Source organism: Mycteria americana, chromosome 7 (assembly GCF_035582795.1).
Source record: "Mycteria americana isolate JAX WOST 10 ecotype Jacksonville Zoo and Gardens chromosome 7, USCA_MyAme_1.0, whole genome shotgun sequence".
Taxonomy (NCBI): Eukaryota; Metazoa; Chordata; class Aves; order Ciconiiformes; family Ciconiidae; genus Mycteria; species Mycteria americana.
In genome coordinates, this window is record NC_134371.1 from 36,246,275 (window position 1) to 36,261,718 (window position 15,444).

The window sequence follows — 15,444 nt, forward strand, 5'->3', positions numbered from 1 at the left end:
ATTATTATTGTTGATCTTCCACTCTCAAAATATATGCAAGTTAAAATGACAATGATAGGCTATTTTTAATATGTAGCAACCTGAGGACCAAAGTTGGGATTGGGGCCAGACTATATGAGCACACAGTCGTCTTTGTTGCTAAAATGTGTTGCTTTTCATGAAACCTGCAGGAAGATGCTATTAATCATGTCCAGAGGCAACAGAGACATTAGTAACAGATGCATACTGATTGAAGCTATAATAGAAAAGGGATGTTCATAAATTCTACCACTAGTGAAAAAATAATTCTAAAATATTATTTCTGCCAAAACTAAAATATTGTCAGTGAAAGCTGGGATTCATCTCACATAACTTTCTTAATTTAAAAGTTGGGAATCTAGTTTAATCCAGTTGTATAGACATCCTCTCTAGTCAACTAAGAGAAACAGGCCCTTTCAGAAGGTGATTCACCCTATTCTAAGTTGGTTTCTAAGATGAGGCTGAATCACCCTCTATATGTTTCTCTTCTTTAACCTCAATCGCTAGCTTAGACTGGACTCTTAAACATTAATGATGAGAGATGAGATGAATCTTAACCTACAGTGCAGTGCCCAGCCTCCAAAACGTCAATGGGAGCTGCATACACCTATCCAACGATAGGTTATAGCTCCAATCTAGTTGCATTAAACTTATCACTTTGAGTCTTACTCTGAAGCGTTAGCGTCAGACTGCGTTCCACCACACCAGCATCATTGGTAGCCACACACTTGTAGTCACCAGCATCTTCATTCTAAAGAAATGAAAATCAAATAGTCATATAACCTGTCAACATGTAACGAGGGTTTCAGTTAACAGTGCACCTCCTGTAGGTGAATTTTCTGCAACACAACATGGAATGCACTGGATCTTAAGAGTGACTCACTACAGTGCCATAGATAGCAAGAGAACCATTGTTAAGCTGTTGGATCCTGTTGCTAATTGGAACACCAACTCCTTTTTTTCTCCACTGGATGGTTGGAGGTGGATCTCCTCTAACTTCACAATTCAACATAGCGTTGCCACCCAAGGGCTCAATTCGGCTAGAGTGGTAATCCCCTTTGAAGACTGGAGGCTCTGAAAAAACAAGTGATGGCAGAGAAATAGCAGAGTCAAAATAAAATGCCCTTAATGAAACTGCTGGTAGGGATCATTCATCTCTGACTTTCTGAAGTGTGAATTTCAACCTGTTTCCATTTTTCCCGTTTAGCCATAGACAAGGTATCAAATACTGGGAGTAACAGTTTTAAACTGAAAGAGGGTAGATTTAGATTAGATATAAGGAAGAAATTCTTTACTGTGAAGGCGGTAAGATACTGGAACATGTTGCCCAAAGAAGTTGTGGATGCCCGCTCCCTGGAAGTGTTCAAGGCCAGGTTGGATGGGGCTTTGAGCAACCCGATCTAGTGGAAGGTGTCCCTGCTCATGGCAGGGGCGTTGGAACTAGATGATCTTTAAGGTCCCTTCCAACCCAAACCATTCTATGATTCCATGATTCTACTATCAAAACAGATGACTCTGTGAAACTGTCCAATAGTGACCACAACTACTGTTATTTTACGTACACTTTTACATACCTTTGACATACACAAAACCAATAGCTTTGATTGACCCAACAGTGTTTTCTGCTGTGCATACATAGGTACCAGAGTCATCTTTAGATACTCTTTCGATAACAAGTTCACTGTGTCCTTTTACATCATCGTATTGTGCTGAAGGGAGAATACACAGTAAATGATTACTTCAATGATTTTAAACATATATATCTCAGTGACTGCTATGTCTTAAGATTGTTTGAATTACAGTGCTATTCAGCAACACAGCTCAATAGCACTGTGCCATTTCATTTCTGAGACACCTCAGAAATGCACAGAAAAGTCACTGCTATGACATTTGCCCACATGCATGTATTCACTTAAGTTGTCCCTTCATTTCAAGCTTTGTGCATCTGCATTCTATGAACTGCTGAGGTTTTCTTCATTTTTAAGAGAAATAGCATTAGTTGTTGGATGCTGAGTAAATATCATCAGATAGTGAATGTTTTTAATGTGTTACATTATTGGCTACAGAAGAGGAAGAATTTCTTAATTATCTTCCTTACAGCTTTGTCTCAGAGGCAATTTAATTACATGATTGCATAATACCGAAGATACTCCTCACACAATCGCTGCTTAACAAGTTTGATCTCTAGATTTTTTTTTATTCCTTATCCTAAACTAATTGCAATGCTGCATGGGGGAAAACAACTCTCGAGTGGAATGACCACTAAGACCCGGTGTTACCCACCTGGAATGATGTTATTGTTAAAGGTCCATGTTATTTTGGGTGCAGGTATCCCAGTTGCTTTGCAAGTTAATCTGAGCTGTTCTCCTTTAGTCAAAGCTACATCTCCAGGAAGTTCAGTAAAAGCTGGAAGTACATGAACTATCAGGGTGACAGTGTGTGTGTCTTCTCCAGCAGCATTGTTAGCGATACAGGTGTAACTGCCAGAATCTTCAGGCTGAAATAAAGCATGTTGGGGAAATTTCAACTGTGATATATCCTACACAACCTTACCACTTGTAATAATAAGAGAATCTCAAAAGGTTTGGAACAAGCATTCAGGAGAAATGCTCATCTGAACTCTTTTACTTCCTCTAAATTTAAAGATGACCTACACTCCTTTTTGCTCTTCCTGAGAATTTATCACTACAAATTTTTCACAGGTATTTTACTCTTCAGTGGAAAATGAAACATTTATAAAGACTTTGGAACATAAAAAAAAAGAAAACAAAATAAACCAAAGACTAATCCAGAAGTGGGTGAAAACGAAGAGAAACAGGGTCTTATTACTGCCAAAACTGTCAAGTCATAGCTTAGATTTAGGGAACTTACAACAACATTGTCCAAAATGAGGCCTCCATCTGGCACAGTCCGGTATTTTCCTACTATCTCTGTTAACAGTGTATTGTCCTTCTTCCAGTTTATTGTTGGTGTTGGAATCCCATCAGCCACACAAGACAGAACAGCCTGGGAGTCCTCTGTGACTGTGTACTGTGCCTCTGTACTGCGAATCTGGGGTGGAACTGCGAGAAGGTTTATTGAAGAGATGTACCTCTATGTATTATCCAAGCACTACTGTAACAGCATACAATACTGGACTGAAGAAACCAGTGCCTGGGTCTTCTGTATTGTTTCTTGTCTCCATCAATGACCGCCATTAAGCATGCCAGAGAAATGTTTGAAATACTTATAACAAAGTATAAGCTGAGTTAAGGAAACACAGTGTTCTTTCTAAATTCAAGCAACTGGCTGATACTACAACCCAATAAGACTCACCCATTAAGCAGCACAATTTTCCTGAACTTTTCCCTTACATCCTAGCTCCTTACCCTCCGTAGGTTCATGCTGTGATAATGCACATTGCTTCCACACAGTCCCACTTACTGTGCACAATCAGCTCCATGCTAGAACTGCTGGACCCTGCCAGGTTTGCCGCTATGCACGTGTAATGGCCAGCATCACCAGGCTGTACAAACACAATCTGCAGCGCGCCAGTGCTAAGAATTCTTCTTCTAATAGACTCCGTTATTTGCTGTCCATCTTTATGCCAGCTGATCCCTGGCCCAGGGTAGCCTTCAGCCTCACATTGCAGAGTGACAGATTGATCAACAGGAACAACATATTCCTTGAGGTGGGACTTGATAACAGGAGGAACTGAAAAGAATTAAGAAAATTTTTAAAAGAATTAGATGTTGTAAGAAGCATGGAACGTTTCATTTCTTAGTGAAAATAATCCTAAAAGCATATTTTGATCCTAAAGTAGACAGACAACTGAAGGGAATAAACCTCCTGGGCCTTATTCAGCATCACATAAAATAGGAAAGCATTAGGTCTATTTCTATTGCTCAGAATTGTGTTTTGACTAACAGAAAGCATGCACAAATTTATTGTCTGTAAATCACTACAAGAGTTTAAAAGATGATTTACCTTGAACTTTCAGTTTGATCTTCCCCAGAGCAGTGCCAGCTGGATTTTGAGCAACACACATGTAAGTGCCAGCATCTTCAACAGTTGAGTTTGCAATCTGTAAACTGCCACTGGGAAGAACCATATAACTGTTGCCTGAAACAAATATAAGCAAAGTATGACACTTTTTTGTTTTGTGTTCCTTATATCTAAGTTTGAATATTCAGAAAAGAGAAAATAAGTTTCTGAGTTACAGCAAGTAGGCTGGAGTTACAGCCTTTAAGAAGATACCTGTTGTGATTATATTGATGCCCTCCTTTTGCCATGTTATTATAGGTTGAGGTGTACCCATTGCTTCACATGGTAGTAGAATGGGATTGTTCACAATGACGTCCAGCACCCCTGGCTGAGGCTGGATAACTGGTGGTTCTGTGAAACACAATAAAAAGGAAAATGCAATAGGTTTAACCTTCAAAGCTAGAAAATACAGAAGATACTAAAAATCGTATAACCTAAGAGTCTGAGAAGGCTGAATTAGCAATGGCTGTATTCTGCCATCCTTATGAAGAGCTCAGTGGAAGTGCTCTTAAATATAACAAACATGCTCAGCATGAGTACAGGTATAGAGTATGGCCCTACTTCATGCAATTTGCCATCACAGATACATTTTAACTTACCAAAAAGCAAAGAAACAAAAATCTTACAAAAATAAAACAGAGCAGCATGGACTGGGGGACTCTATCCAAGGTACCAAGGTTGTAACATGCAGAGTAGTGACTTTGTGTATAATCAGTGCATCCACAAGACAATTCAGCTGAGCAATACACTACTTGTGATGGTCAACTCTGGCCTCACCATTACTCTGCAGCATACATACATATTAAATGGGCAACATTTACTGACAGAATGCACTTTCTCTTCAGTTTCCCATCTTACGCTGAACGTGAAGAGTAATGTGTCTGTAAGCTGAGCCAGCTGCATTCCGGGCCACACAGGTGTACCGTCCCGCATGTGCTAGCTGAGCAGCAAGTATTTCAACAGCACCTGCAGCAGAGAGAGAGTGCATTACAACATATAGCAGTATCCTGTATTCACAGTAAAACTCTCTTACAGCATCCATCTTGAGAGGCCTATATTTTTATTCTAAGAAATTGGAGAGGGGTTGTTTGGGGGATTGTTTGCATTTATTTAATGAATTACTTCTAGACATGCACAGTTGCACCCTTTCACTGATTTTCTGCAGCTGAGCTCCAGTCATGCACAGTACCTGAAGAGAGAATTCTGTAGCCATCTCCTCTGGGAAGCAACTTTATGCCATTTTTGGTCCAATGAACTGAGGGGACAGGAACCCCTGACGCAGTGCAGGAAATTACTACTGGAGACAGCTTTGTTACCAAAAGGTCTGTGGCTTCATCTGCTATAGATGGAGGCACTAAAAATGAAGATCAGTGTAAAAGTTACGTGCCCATTTTAATTTTTATGAATTCTTGGAAATAACTTCTCTCTCTTGAGAATACCAGAGACTTATGGATATCAGTATCATAAAAGAATGATATAAACATCTCATCTCAACATTGGAACGCCCCAAAGAAATTCTAGGTGCCATACATATGTAATAGCAATATCCCCTCTACCTTGAACAGTGAGCTCAACTGCTCTTTGATCTTCTCCTGCATCATTTGACACAGAGCACTCATAGACAGCAGTGTCATCCACAGTGGGAGAAATGATTACTAAGGAACCTGAAGATAGAAGTCTGAACAAAGAAAAGAGAAGAAAGTAAAAGCCATTGAAATACTTCTTTTCTTCTCAGGTAATCAGACCACTGAATTTGCTGGCTATACAAGATTACATTTAAGCATGGCTAGATTCTTAAAGTGCCAAAATCATCCCTGAAAACTTTAAACCCATGGTGAAAAGAAAACACCTCTCACCTGTATGTATTTTGGTTCTGGTCAACACTAAGCGGATGGCCATTCTTTTTCCAGCTAATTGCTGGTCTGGGAATTCCACTGGTTTCACAGGGCAAAGTGGTCTGCACATTTACAGTAACTGTAATATTTGTATGTCCAGGAGCAATAGCTGGAGGAACTAAGGACAAACAAAGCCTAATTATTCAGAATAATTATATACACGTGCACACACACCCCCCTCATACCTATATATAGAGAGATGAACTGCCTGAACACATTTACTTGATTTTTATAAGGAGTAACTTGACAGTAGTAAGCTTACGAAACATGTAGCATGGGATGCGTCAAGTCTTTCTCGTTGCAGTGCCCAAGGAATAAATATTTTCTTTTCATGAACATTTGAGTAGCATTCCTAAGGCTTTAAATGCCCGTGTGTCCCCCCCCCGTCCCCCCCCCCCCCCCCTTTTTTTTTTTTTTTAAACCAGAGCAGCTAAAAAGGGGCTAAACTTAAAATTGGATCTGGCAGAACAAGAAAAATTATATAACTGGACTTCAGACTTGTAAAACCACATGTATTTATCTAAAACAAAAACTTTTACCAAGAACCTGCAGATCAATTCGTTTGCTTTCACTGCCAGCTGTATTGGTTGCCATACACACATATCTTCCTGTGTCAGTAACATGGGCTGAGTGGATGTGTAGAGATCCATCCTCTAACATGGAATATCTGAAACAAAGCCATATATTTTTTTTCTACTATCAAATCAACAGAACCATAGGCTACCCTGGTAGTGCAGAAGGAAAAGATGACTCAGCGTATACAACAAATAGCCTAAACACGTGGTGTCTTAATTTGGGCACATAGTGTTTTCTCATTTATTGCATTTATTGTGACTTCACTCTTTCCCAGCACAGCACATCCATTTTCCGGAGAAATGATGAAATTAGCTGACATAGTGATTCCACATAAATGATGACAGATTTGCAGAAAATATCCAAAAGGCCTTTTTCATGGTTTCTCATTTAACCTTAAAAAAACCCTAATTAATACTTGTACATTTTCTGTTTTCTTTGAAATATAACTGAATTCTTCAGTATCTGCTCAGTTCTAGAAAATGCCAAACTACTTCCCTTTAAAACAATCAGAAGATAGAAACCATTCACTACAATAAAAGTTGATACTGGAACATATATGGAAAGTTTTATATATTAGAAACTACAAAGTACACTCAAGTAGCTTTTGGTCTGCATGAAATTGCTTGGCTTCATCCCAAAACTCCATATATATAAAAAAATACAAAGATCTTCCATGTTTACTGTTCAAAATCTTTAACATCAGAAGAATTATTATAACATTTAATTGTCAAAGGAGGTTTTTGTCCTTCTTAACCATAAAAGGATGAAACCTTCGGTACTGCTACTTTTCTGTAGAACAACTTCTTTGTATTACTGTACAGAAACTACCACCGTATTTTCCACATTTGGGTCTATTTGAGATGATAGTACAAATATCAGTTCTGATCTGTGAAAACAAAACTAATTTACAAGTCATAGATGTCTAATTAAGCTTTCTGTAATTAATACTTTCTTCAAAAACAATGAAGAATATTTATGCTGACTTCTGGACAATACCTCATATTGTTTCCACTAAAAATAGCCCCATCCTTCCTCCATGTAATTCTTGGGGTTGGTACTCCTTCTGCAACACACTCCAGAACAACAGAAGCATTTATATGCACAACAGCAGTCTGAGGACTGCTTCGGATCATAGGAGCCACTGTAAAGGGAAAATTCGCTGATGATATAAGAAAAAAACCTTTACACTGCAATGATTGAAACAGGTATGGGGATCACTGCAAAGACAGAAACAAGTTTCTTACTGTTTTGCATAGTGCACAATAATTGCCATGATGCAGTAGAGAATGAAAAAGAAAGAGTTTGCCTGAAATGCACTGTAAAGATCACCTTTGCAAGTTCCTGCAAAGGTTATCATATAGCTAAAACAGTAAAAGAGTTCAGCTTATTTAATTCAGCAAAATAATGCTGTGGTGATATCCTTGCTTCCTAATTATAAATTAAGGAGAAAAAAGAATTTTAATTGGACCAGTAAGGACAGTCATTCGGGGGGGCACAGTGTAATGCAGGTACATATGACTGGGTTGTGAACAGAATACAAATAGGAAAAAAGTTTCTTATCATCACCCAAGTGAGAGAATAGAATAGTTTCTCATCAGACTAGATGTGAGAAAATAAATAGGTTTAAAATGAAATTCAGGCCTATGGTACTACAGGACAGGTATCAAGATGCATAGGGCCCTTCAAGCCCTATCTTCCTACGATCTCCTGCTTACAGGTGCAGAGAAGAAGCCACAGTTTTCAAGTAACTTGCAAAACTGGTGGCCAAGCCAGCTATGAAACCTAGTACCCCAAGGTGCTAGTCAAATGCTTTTAAGAATTTATCTGAACTTGTCCGAGAGCATTTCTCAGTCCTGGATCTGGGCTGTTCATTCTGGATGTATCCTGACCCCATATCAGGATGATAGCTAGATGCACAGCACCCTCCATTAGCAGAAAGCTCAGACAGATGGAGAGGGAGCCCTGGTGAGTCCCCGACAGGTCCTTTAGTGTGGGGGACAAACGTGGACTCAGATGGTGGCACACGTGGTAATACACATGGTCCCACAGTTTAGACACAGCCTAACTGGCCAACACTTAGCTAGAAAGAGACTACTAATGCTTCTTTCTTGCCATTTGAACTCCTGCAGAAATACCATGCAAAGATCAAAATGCACAAGACTGGATCCATGATTTTACCATGTACTGTCAGCATGAACTCCCTGGTCATTTTTCCTGCAATATTACTTGCCACACATGTATAGCTTGCTGTATCGCTGAGGTCAGCATTATTGATCTGCAGGTATCGCCCATTGGATAGGATTCGAACTCGAGGAGTTCCCTAAGGGGAAAGAGAGAGAGTTTGACAAATTTAACTTTACCATTGTTCCCTTTATGAAGATAGAACATTCTTTTGTTGCAGAGTGATAAAAGCCATGAAAGAAGGCCAAAGATAAACCAGAGACTGAATTCATTGCCAGCTTAAACTTTGTTTACATCTGTGAATAAGGTAAACAAAGTTTCAAAAAATTATCATTGCTTAATGGTTCTCCCTTGAAACCCTACTTAGACTTGTGCCTGAATAAGACAGCTTTTTTGGGTTACACAGCCAAAGGGCTTTTGAGTTTTTATGGAAAGAGGCAGCTAATAGCACACGAATTTATTTATTTTTTTGAAAATCCATGCACACTACAGGCAGAAGAAATACAAGTTTCTCTACACTGTTCTTCAAACATCACAGTCTTGATCAGGTGGGAGCCAGCATAAACAGCCTACTAAGTTTACTAGCCAGCATTTCTGAATATGAGGATACCAGTCTTCTCAGCTCTACAATGACTCTAGAGCACCTGCTAGGTAGCCATTTGAAGTCAAAGCTTTTTTTACTACAACCAGTCTGGATCAGATCTGCATGAATGACTGACAGTAATATCAAGTACAAGTGTTCTAAAAATCTGACTGGATAAAAAACAGTAGAAAAAACAGAAACTCAAACTTTTCCAGTATGTGCTACCCACACTTCGGATGAAATTGAAAGCTGACATTCCCATCTGCTCTTTTGGCTAAAGGATCTGAGCATAGCAGCTACAACAGATAGGTGAAACTCCTCTGGTTCTGCACTTCTCTGCACTAGTACCCTAGTACACAGGTCTCATACTAGGCACCAACTCAGCAAGTCTACCAGCACAGAATAAACAGCAGTGCTGGAGCCTCACAGGTGAAATGATTCACCACCAGAGTGGATTACAGACAGTCAGATTTTGGGTAATAACTGGTATTTCCTGTTGAGTACAAAGCCTATGCTCTGGTTTCTAAACACAGAAGAATACAGATGACAAGAGACAGGCAATGAAGCTATCAATTAACCCTTATGTTCTACTCAAGGTATGTCAGAAAACCCAGCTTCGAAAAAAATACTAATTCGGCAATTCTTTTAGTGTTTAAATGAAGTCAGATTAGGTCAAGACGCTCCTACCTACTCTTCTTAATGCTCAATGTGCATTTCCAAATCAATGAAGAGTTCAAGAACTCTAAAGCTGCTAGAGGCTAGATCTTTCTATAGTTCTGCTATCAAAAATGGTGGTGTTGCACAATTACATCATTAAGCATGCAGAGGTCTAGAGTGGACCTCAAAATCTGCACAGTGGAAGACAACAAAATCAGGAGGAATGACACCCTCCACCTGTTTCACAAAAAGCAGTAATGATTTAAATTGAAATAACACTGCAACCTGAAAACCTGACTTTCTCCAGTCCCCTCGTCACCATGAAACCTCAATTTTTCCAAGATAAGGAGGATGATATGCCACAGAGGACCTCTTTCTCCACACCCAAGGAGAGCTCTTTCCCAGCTGCTTAGTATTAGTAGGCTGTTATGTTTCTTTGAGGTTGAGAAAGCAACCAGGCATTCAGGAGGACACTAATGTTTTCGTGATATCTGGAGTATATATTTATATAAGCTAAGCTGAAGAATGAAAAGGATGGTAGGGAACAGAATAAACCTAAGCCTGATACTTAAAGTACACGTGACAAATTAAGAGTGCCATATCTGAACCAGATTTATAACTTAAATTTAGTGCTGGAGGAGAGCTAACTCTAGAGATTGAAATTCCCTACTTTATTATAAATCAAAAGGCAGGGGATTGACCAACCAAGATGCCTCAGCCCTCACATACTGATGTAAATTCATCAAGGCAAGACGAGACAAAAATTTTATTTACAGGTTATCAGCTGAGTACATATGTTTATCATAGTGTTCCTCTCTTGCTTTGTTTTCTGGTGAATATTTGTAACAGTGACTTCTTTTCATGGTATAATTTTGTTAAGTACTGCTTTTAAAACACAAGCTTTCCAAGGAATACTGAGGCAAAAAGTATTCACATACTTAACTTCCAAGCCTTGTTCAACCTTGCTTTCATTAAAAAAAAAAAAAAAAAAAAAAATCACTACCCAATTAAAGAATTAACCATTCAGAAGAAGAGTGTTTCTGTGAAACTTGTTTCTAGCTATCTTGTGCTATATTCAAGGTAACATTCCCTAGCAGCACTTAGTAAGAAATAATTACCCACCATATTCTTACTTCTTCCACTAATATTTCATTCTTCGTAAATTTACAATAGAGAAAGAGTCTGAGGAATGGCATGTCAGAAGGAAAGCAAATAAGCAGAACTTTGGGTGAAGACTACTGATGGACTACAGTTCATAAGCTGAATTTGTTTCCTCTTTATTAATGAATTAAGATAAATTGAGGGAAAATTATCAATTAATTAAGTTCAATTAATAACTGAACTTAAATTGTTCAATGGGAAAGCACCTGGTTTCTGAGTGATCCCAAGGAAGAGGATGGGAAGTAAAAAATTCTTTCTGTATAAACCACCCTCATCTTGCTAATTGTCTCTCAACCAGCAAAGACTTGATGCCCTAACATGACACTACATGGAATTCTGAGTGAAAAAGATGCATTTGATACAAAACTGTGGTGATTATCAACCCATTTTCTTTTCTTTTTTTTCCAACGTTAAGAATTTTAATTCCTTTCTAAATGCTACTAGAATATGAGGATGCATAATATAGCCAAAGGAAACATATAGTGTAGTCTTTTCTCAGCTACCTGTCCTGGGAAGCCATTCAGGAGTATACCGAAGGCTTCTAGCATTGTTCAGAGGATCCAGGAGGAGCAAGGGATCCCCCTAAAGGAAAAAAGAACAAGTAACAGCGGGATGGCCACTTCACATGCTTGCTAGCTTCAGGTACTCATTTAGGACTAACTGTATTTGTACTGGGGCTACTCAGCTTCTCTTGAATTCAAGGCACCATAACTTGGACTGCACTGAAGGGGCAAGTGAGCAGAATAAGAAACCTCAAGCACTGTGTGTAAAAAATAAAGGGAGCAAAAGACTAGTACAAATAATGTAACCACTATACCTCTAAAAGTTCTCCATTTTTAAGCCATGAGATTGTCGGAGGTGGCACAGCATCTGACTTGCATTCCAGTATAACTTGTCTGTTCTGCAACACAGTGAAGTCCTGTGGATCACTGGTACCAGCAATGTTAGGAGGAACTGTTACAAAAATTAAGAAAAAAATAAACAACACACACATGAGCTACCATTAAAATTATTCACTGAAAAATTCCTATTTATTTCTTAAGTTTAGAAGAAATGTAAAGGTACAGTATCATTAATTAGTTCTACTTTTCAATACCTGTGCTAAATATATCACATTTGTACTGGTGAACTTGTTTCTTAAGTCAAACACTGGAAACTACTGTGACAGAAATTAATTTAAGTCCAATCTCAGTGAGAGTACCAGCATTTAAGTCAGACGGAGCAGAAAGCACCACAGTTCCACAAATTGTTTATTGATATAAACATGGGAGCTATAATTTTCAAGAAGAAACCCGAGGCATATTGTAGAACTGCAGAAGTTCCATTTATACTTCCTTTACTGTCACTACAATTTATGTATTCATTTCTAAATACATTTCTTAGTTTTTCAGTAGAAAAAGGTAAGATGATCACAGATATCAGTATACTTCACATCCTTTTTCAGTAAGCTCAATAAACTCAATCCAAGTGAATACTGAAATCTATAACCTTCCTAGGTATTCAAAATATAAGACTTGGAATTATAACAGAAATCAGGTGGAATCATCAGGTGTAACTCTTCCTTTTAATTGTGTATCATGTTCAGAATAGTTACCCTTATTCAGAAATGTTAATTATAATCGTATGATGTAATATCACCTTCTCAAAACACATAATATTGCTTCTTTAGTAATATCTAACTTGTTAAATGTGATACTGATACGCACCTTAGTAGTTTACGGTTTGAAGGAATACGTTTTTTTCCTAAATTAAACTTACCATGCACTCTTACTAAATATTCCTTATCATCATCTCCTGCTGGGCTAGATGCCAAACACGTGTATCTTCCTGTGTCCTCTACCTAGAAACACATGAACAACTTCAGCGGAAACCTCAGAATATGGGAACAATTCAGGAAAACTGTGAAATACAAACATTGACAGCAACATATAACAGGTAGAGCTTAAACACAAACACAATAGGTAAGGAATGCCTGAAAATAAATAAAAGTTCTTGAAAACTTCTTTATTTTAACATGGTGGGATTGTACAGAGATGGCTTAGGAGTTGCAGGACCCCATAAAATCTCTCTGGATAATGTCTTGTCTCCAGCAAGAACCCTTCTCTTTGTGATGCTTTTTGCAACAGGTAATAAAGGTGGAACTGGCTATAGGTAATCCATCTAAGCAAGGGTCAGTTCCGGGTACTAAGGAAATCTTTTTGTTCACACATGCTCATTAATACTTTTATGCTTTCTCCTTCCTGTAAACTCTTCATTATAAAGACAAGAAGTGTTTGCTTCACAAACAAAACAAGCAGCAATCAGACCTGAGCCCTGTCCCACTTCTGTTTGGTGAACTTCAGTCTGACTGTCCATAGCTGAATACAGCCTCAGTTTATTGGTGCAGGTTTTCAAAGGTTATTTTTCCCTGGACCCTTTCATCATCGGAATTAATCTGAAAGTCTTTCTATTGTCTTTATTTATTTTTTCTTAACTTGTACACAGATGACTGCAAATGCAGCTTTTCTCTGTAATTTATGGCTTATAAATGTGAGAAGCAAATGAGTATTAGGAAAATCCGAGCTAATGGAAAGAGAAGAGAGGCTGAGGAGGAACTATAAAACACGGAAAAAGAGAAGCAAGAGATAGTAACAAGAGTCAAATAGGTAGGAAAGGAACAAGAACAGATTACAGACACAGACTAAAACCGGAAATAACCCCAGAAAAAGACGAGTCCCTAGCATTGATTGTTCTGCTTTGTAACAAGAAGCACCAATAAATAAAAAAATTACAGAACTCTGAAATGAACTTGAAGTAACAATGCTCAGAAAAGGCAGAAGTGCTTGGGCACTCTCAACCCATAATACTACTGCTTGTTCTATATGGGAAACTCCAAGGCAAGGCTTGAAAAATATATTCTCCAACTGCAAATGCAGGTGGATAATTTCATAGAGGCTTTTTAGGATGTCTCTTAGGATGGTCCTAATAGCAGGCAGTCCTGCGCACTCCTCTAGGGTTTGCAAAACTGAGCCCGTTTTGAAACCAATACTTTACCTGAGCACTGGTTATTCGAAGCACTTCTCTTAGGACATGAACGTTATCATTCTGCAGAAGTGGGCGCCCATCCTTCATCCATGAGATTTTGGGGACTGGAATGCCAGAAGAGATGCAGAGAAGTTCAAGAGGGTTGTTAACGATGACAGAGAGCTCTTCTGGTTGATCTGAACCGTTGATGTAAGGTGGCTCTATAGAAGGAAAAACATTCGAGTTCTTTATTGACTGAAAAAGCCTATAAAACATGATACATAGGTTTGTGATTAGAGTTTGTAGAATTAGTCTACGTTTGTATTATTTCTGACTGTGTCATGAACTCACCAAGTATCTCACATAATTTCCATCTGCCTCTGTCTATTAATTTGCATATTTTATGAGTTGGAATTATTAGTTAGAAAACGTTTTCATAATCCCAGGTAAAATATATTATATAATGTCAGTGAATATATTTATTAGCTTTTTAGCTGTTGTACCTTCAGCTATGCCTTCAGCTGTGCTATCATCCTGTCAAACTGAATTTCTACTAACCAAAGTTATTCATTTAAACCAAATTACTTTGTAAATTATTTACTATTAATTATAGCATATTTCAGTACTCAGGAAATGTTACGAAAAATTATATACTATATTACACATTCACACATCTTTAGGCATCTTCCATTTCCTTATTTCTCTCATGTACCACAGTAAATGTTTCTTGAAAATATTCCTTATCCCTAGAGATTTTTTTAATCGTTGTCCTAAGGAGATACTCATTTACCACTCGTATTTTGTTCAACTGAAAGGTTAACGCTTACCCAGCACTTCTAAGGAAAAGTGCTTGCTGGTATCTCCAGCTTCATTGGATGCTACACAAGTGTATTTGCCTGTGTCACCAATCGCTGCTTTTACAAAATGAAGGACCATTCCTTCGTTACTTGACGTCAGGTGAGTTCCAAGGCTTAAAGGGTGTCCATTTTTAAACCAGGACATAGTAGGGGCAGGAGTGCCATCAGTAAGACACTTCATCGAAGCTGAACTGCCTTTTACTACAGTCACATCCTCTGTTCCTCCTGCGTTATCCAAGCTTGGTCGTACTGCCGAGAAACAAAGATCTGATTCATACAGAGTACAACCCAGATGTTAATTCTGAATGTAAGAAAGTCAGAATGCAGCTACCCTTTTGCATTTCCCCACTCACATTCATGTTTAGCACGTGTGTTAAAATTCACTTAGAAATCACATATTATTATTCTTTCTAAAAAACCTGTGACACGTTATGGGTTGCCAATTCAAGTAAGGGCTCATCTAGGGTTAAAGCACTTTCCATTAAAAAAA

The 15,444-nt window shown here is 38.3% G+C and overlaps 1 protein-coding gene across 1 annotated transcript in view; it reads right to left on the reverse strand.

Moving 5' to 3' along the window:
* HMCN1 (hemicentin 1) overlaps positions 1 to 15,444 on the reverse strand; it is a 203,021-nt gene that overhangs the window by 26,676 nt on the left and 160,901 nt on the right. The window contains exons 68-86 of the mRNA XM_075509138.1: positions 14,925 to 15,203; positions 14,128 to 14,318; positions 12,853 to 12,934; positions 11,912 to 12,048; positions 8,691 to 8,832; positions 7,509 to 7,653; positions 6,476 to 6,603; positions 5,898 to 6,054; positions 5,598 to 5,719; positions 5,231 to 5,395; positions 4,900 to 5,007; positions 4,255 to 4,392; positions 3,985 to 4,119; positions 3,442 to 3,711; positions 2,890 to 3,080; positions 2,302 to 2,515; positions 1,593 to 1,727; positions 902 to 1,092; positions 688 to 769 (exon numbers count right to left, since the gene is read on the reverse strand). Of these exons, the coding sequence (XP_075365253.1) occupies positions 688 to 769; positions 902 to 1,092; positions 1,593 to 1,727; positions 2,302 to 2,515; positions 2,890 to 3,080; positions 3,442 to 3,711; positions 3,985 to 4,119; positions 4,255 to 4,392; positions 4,900 to 5,007; positions 5,231 to 5,395; positions 5,598 to 5,719; positions 5,898 to 6,054; positions 6,476 to 6,603; positions 7,509 to 7,653; positions 8,691 to 8,832; positions 11,912 to 12,048; positions 12,853 to 12,934; positions 14,128 to 14,318; positions 14,925 to 15,203 (3,012 nt within the window). The remainder of the gene's footprint in view (positions 1 to 687; positions 770 to 901; positions 1,093 to 1,592; positions 1,728 to 2,301; positions 2,516 to 2,889; positions 3,081 to 3,441; positions 3,712 to 3,984; positions 4,120 to 4,254; positions 4,393 to 4,899; positions 5,008 to 5,230; positions 5,396 to 5,597; positions 5,720 to 5,897; positions 6,055 to 6,475; positions 6,604 to 7,508; positions 7,654 to 8,690; positions 8,833 to 11,911; positions 12,049 to 12,852; positions 12,935 to 14,127; positions 14,319 to 14,924; positions 15,204 to 15,444) is intronic.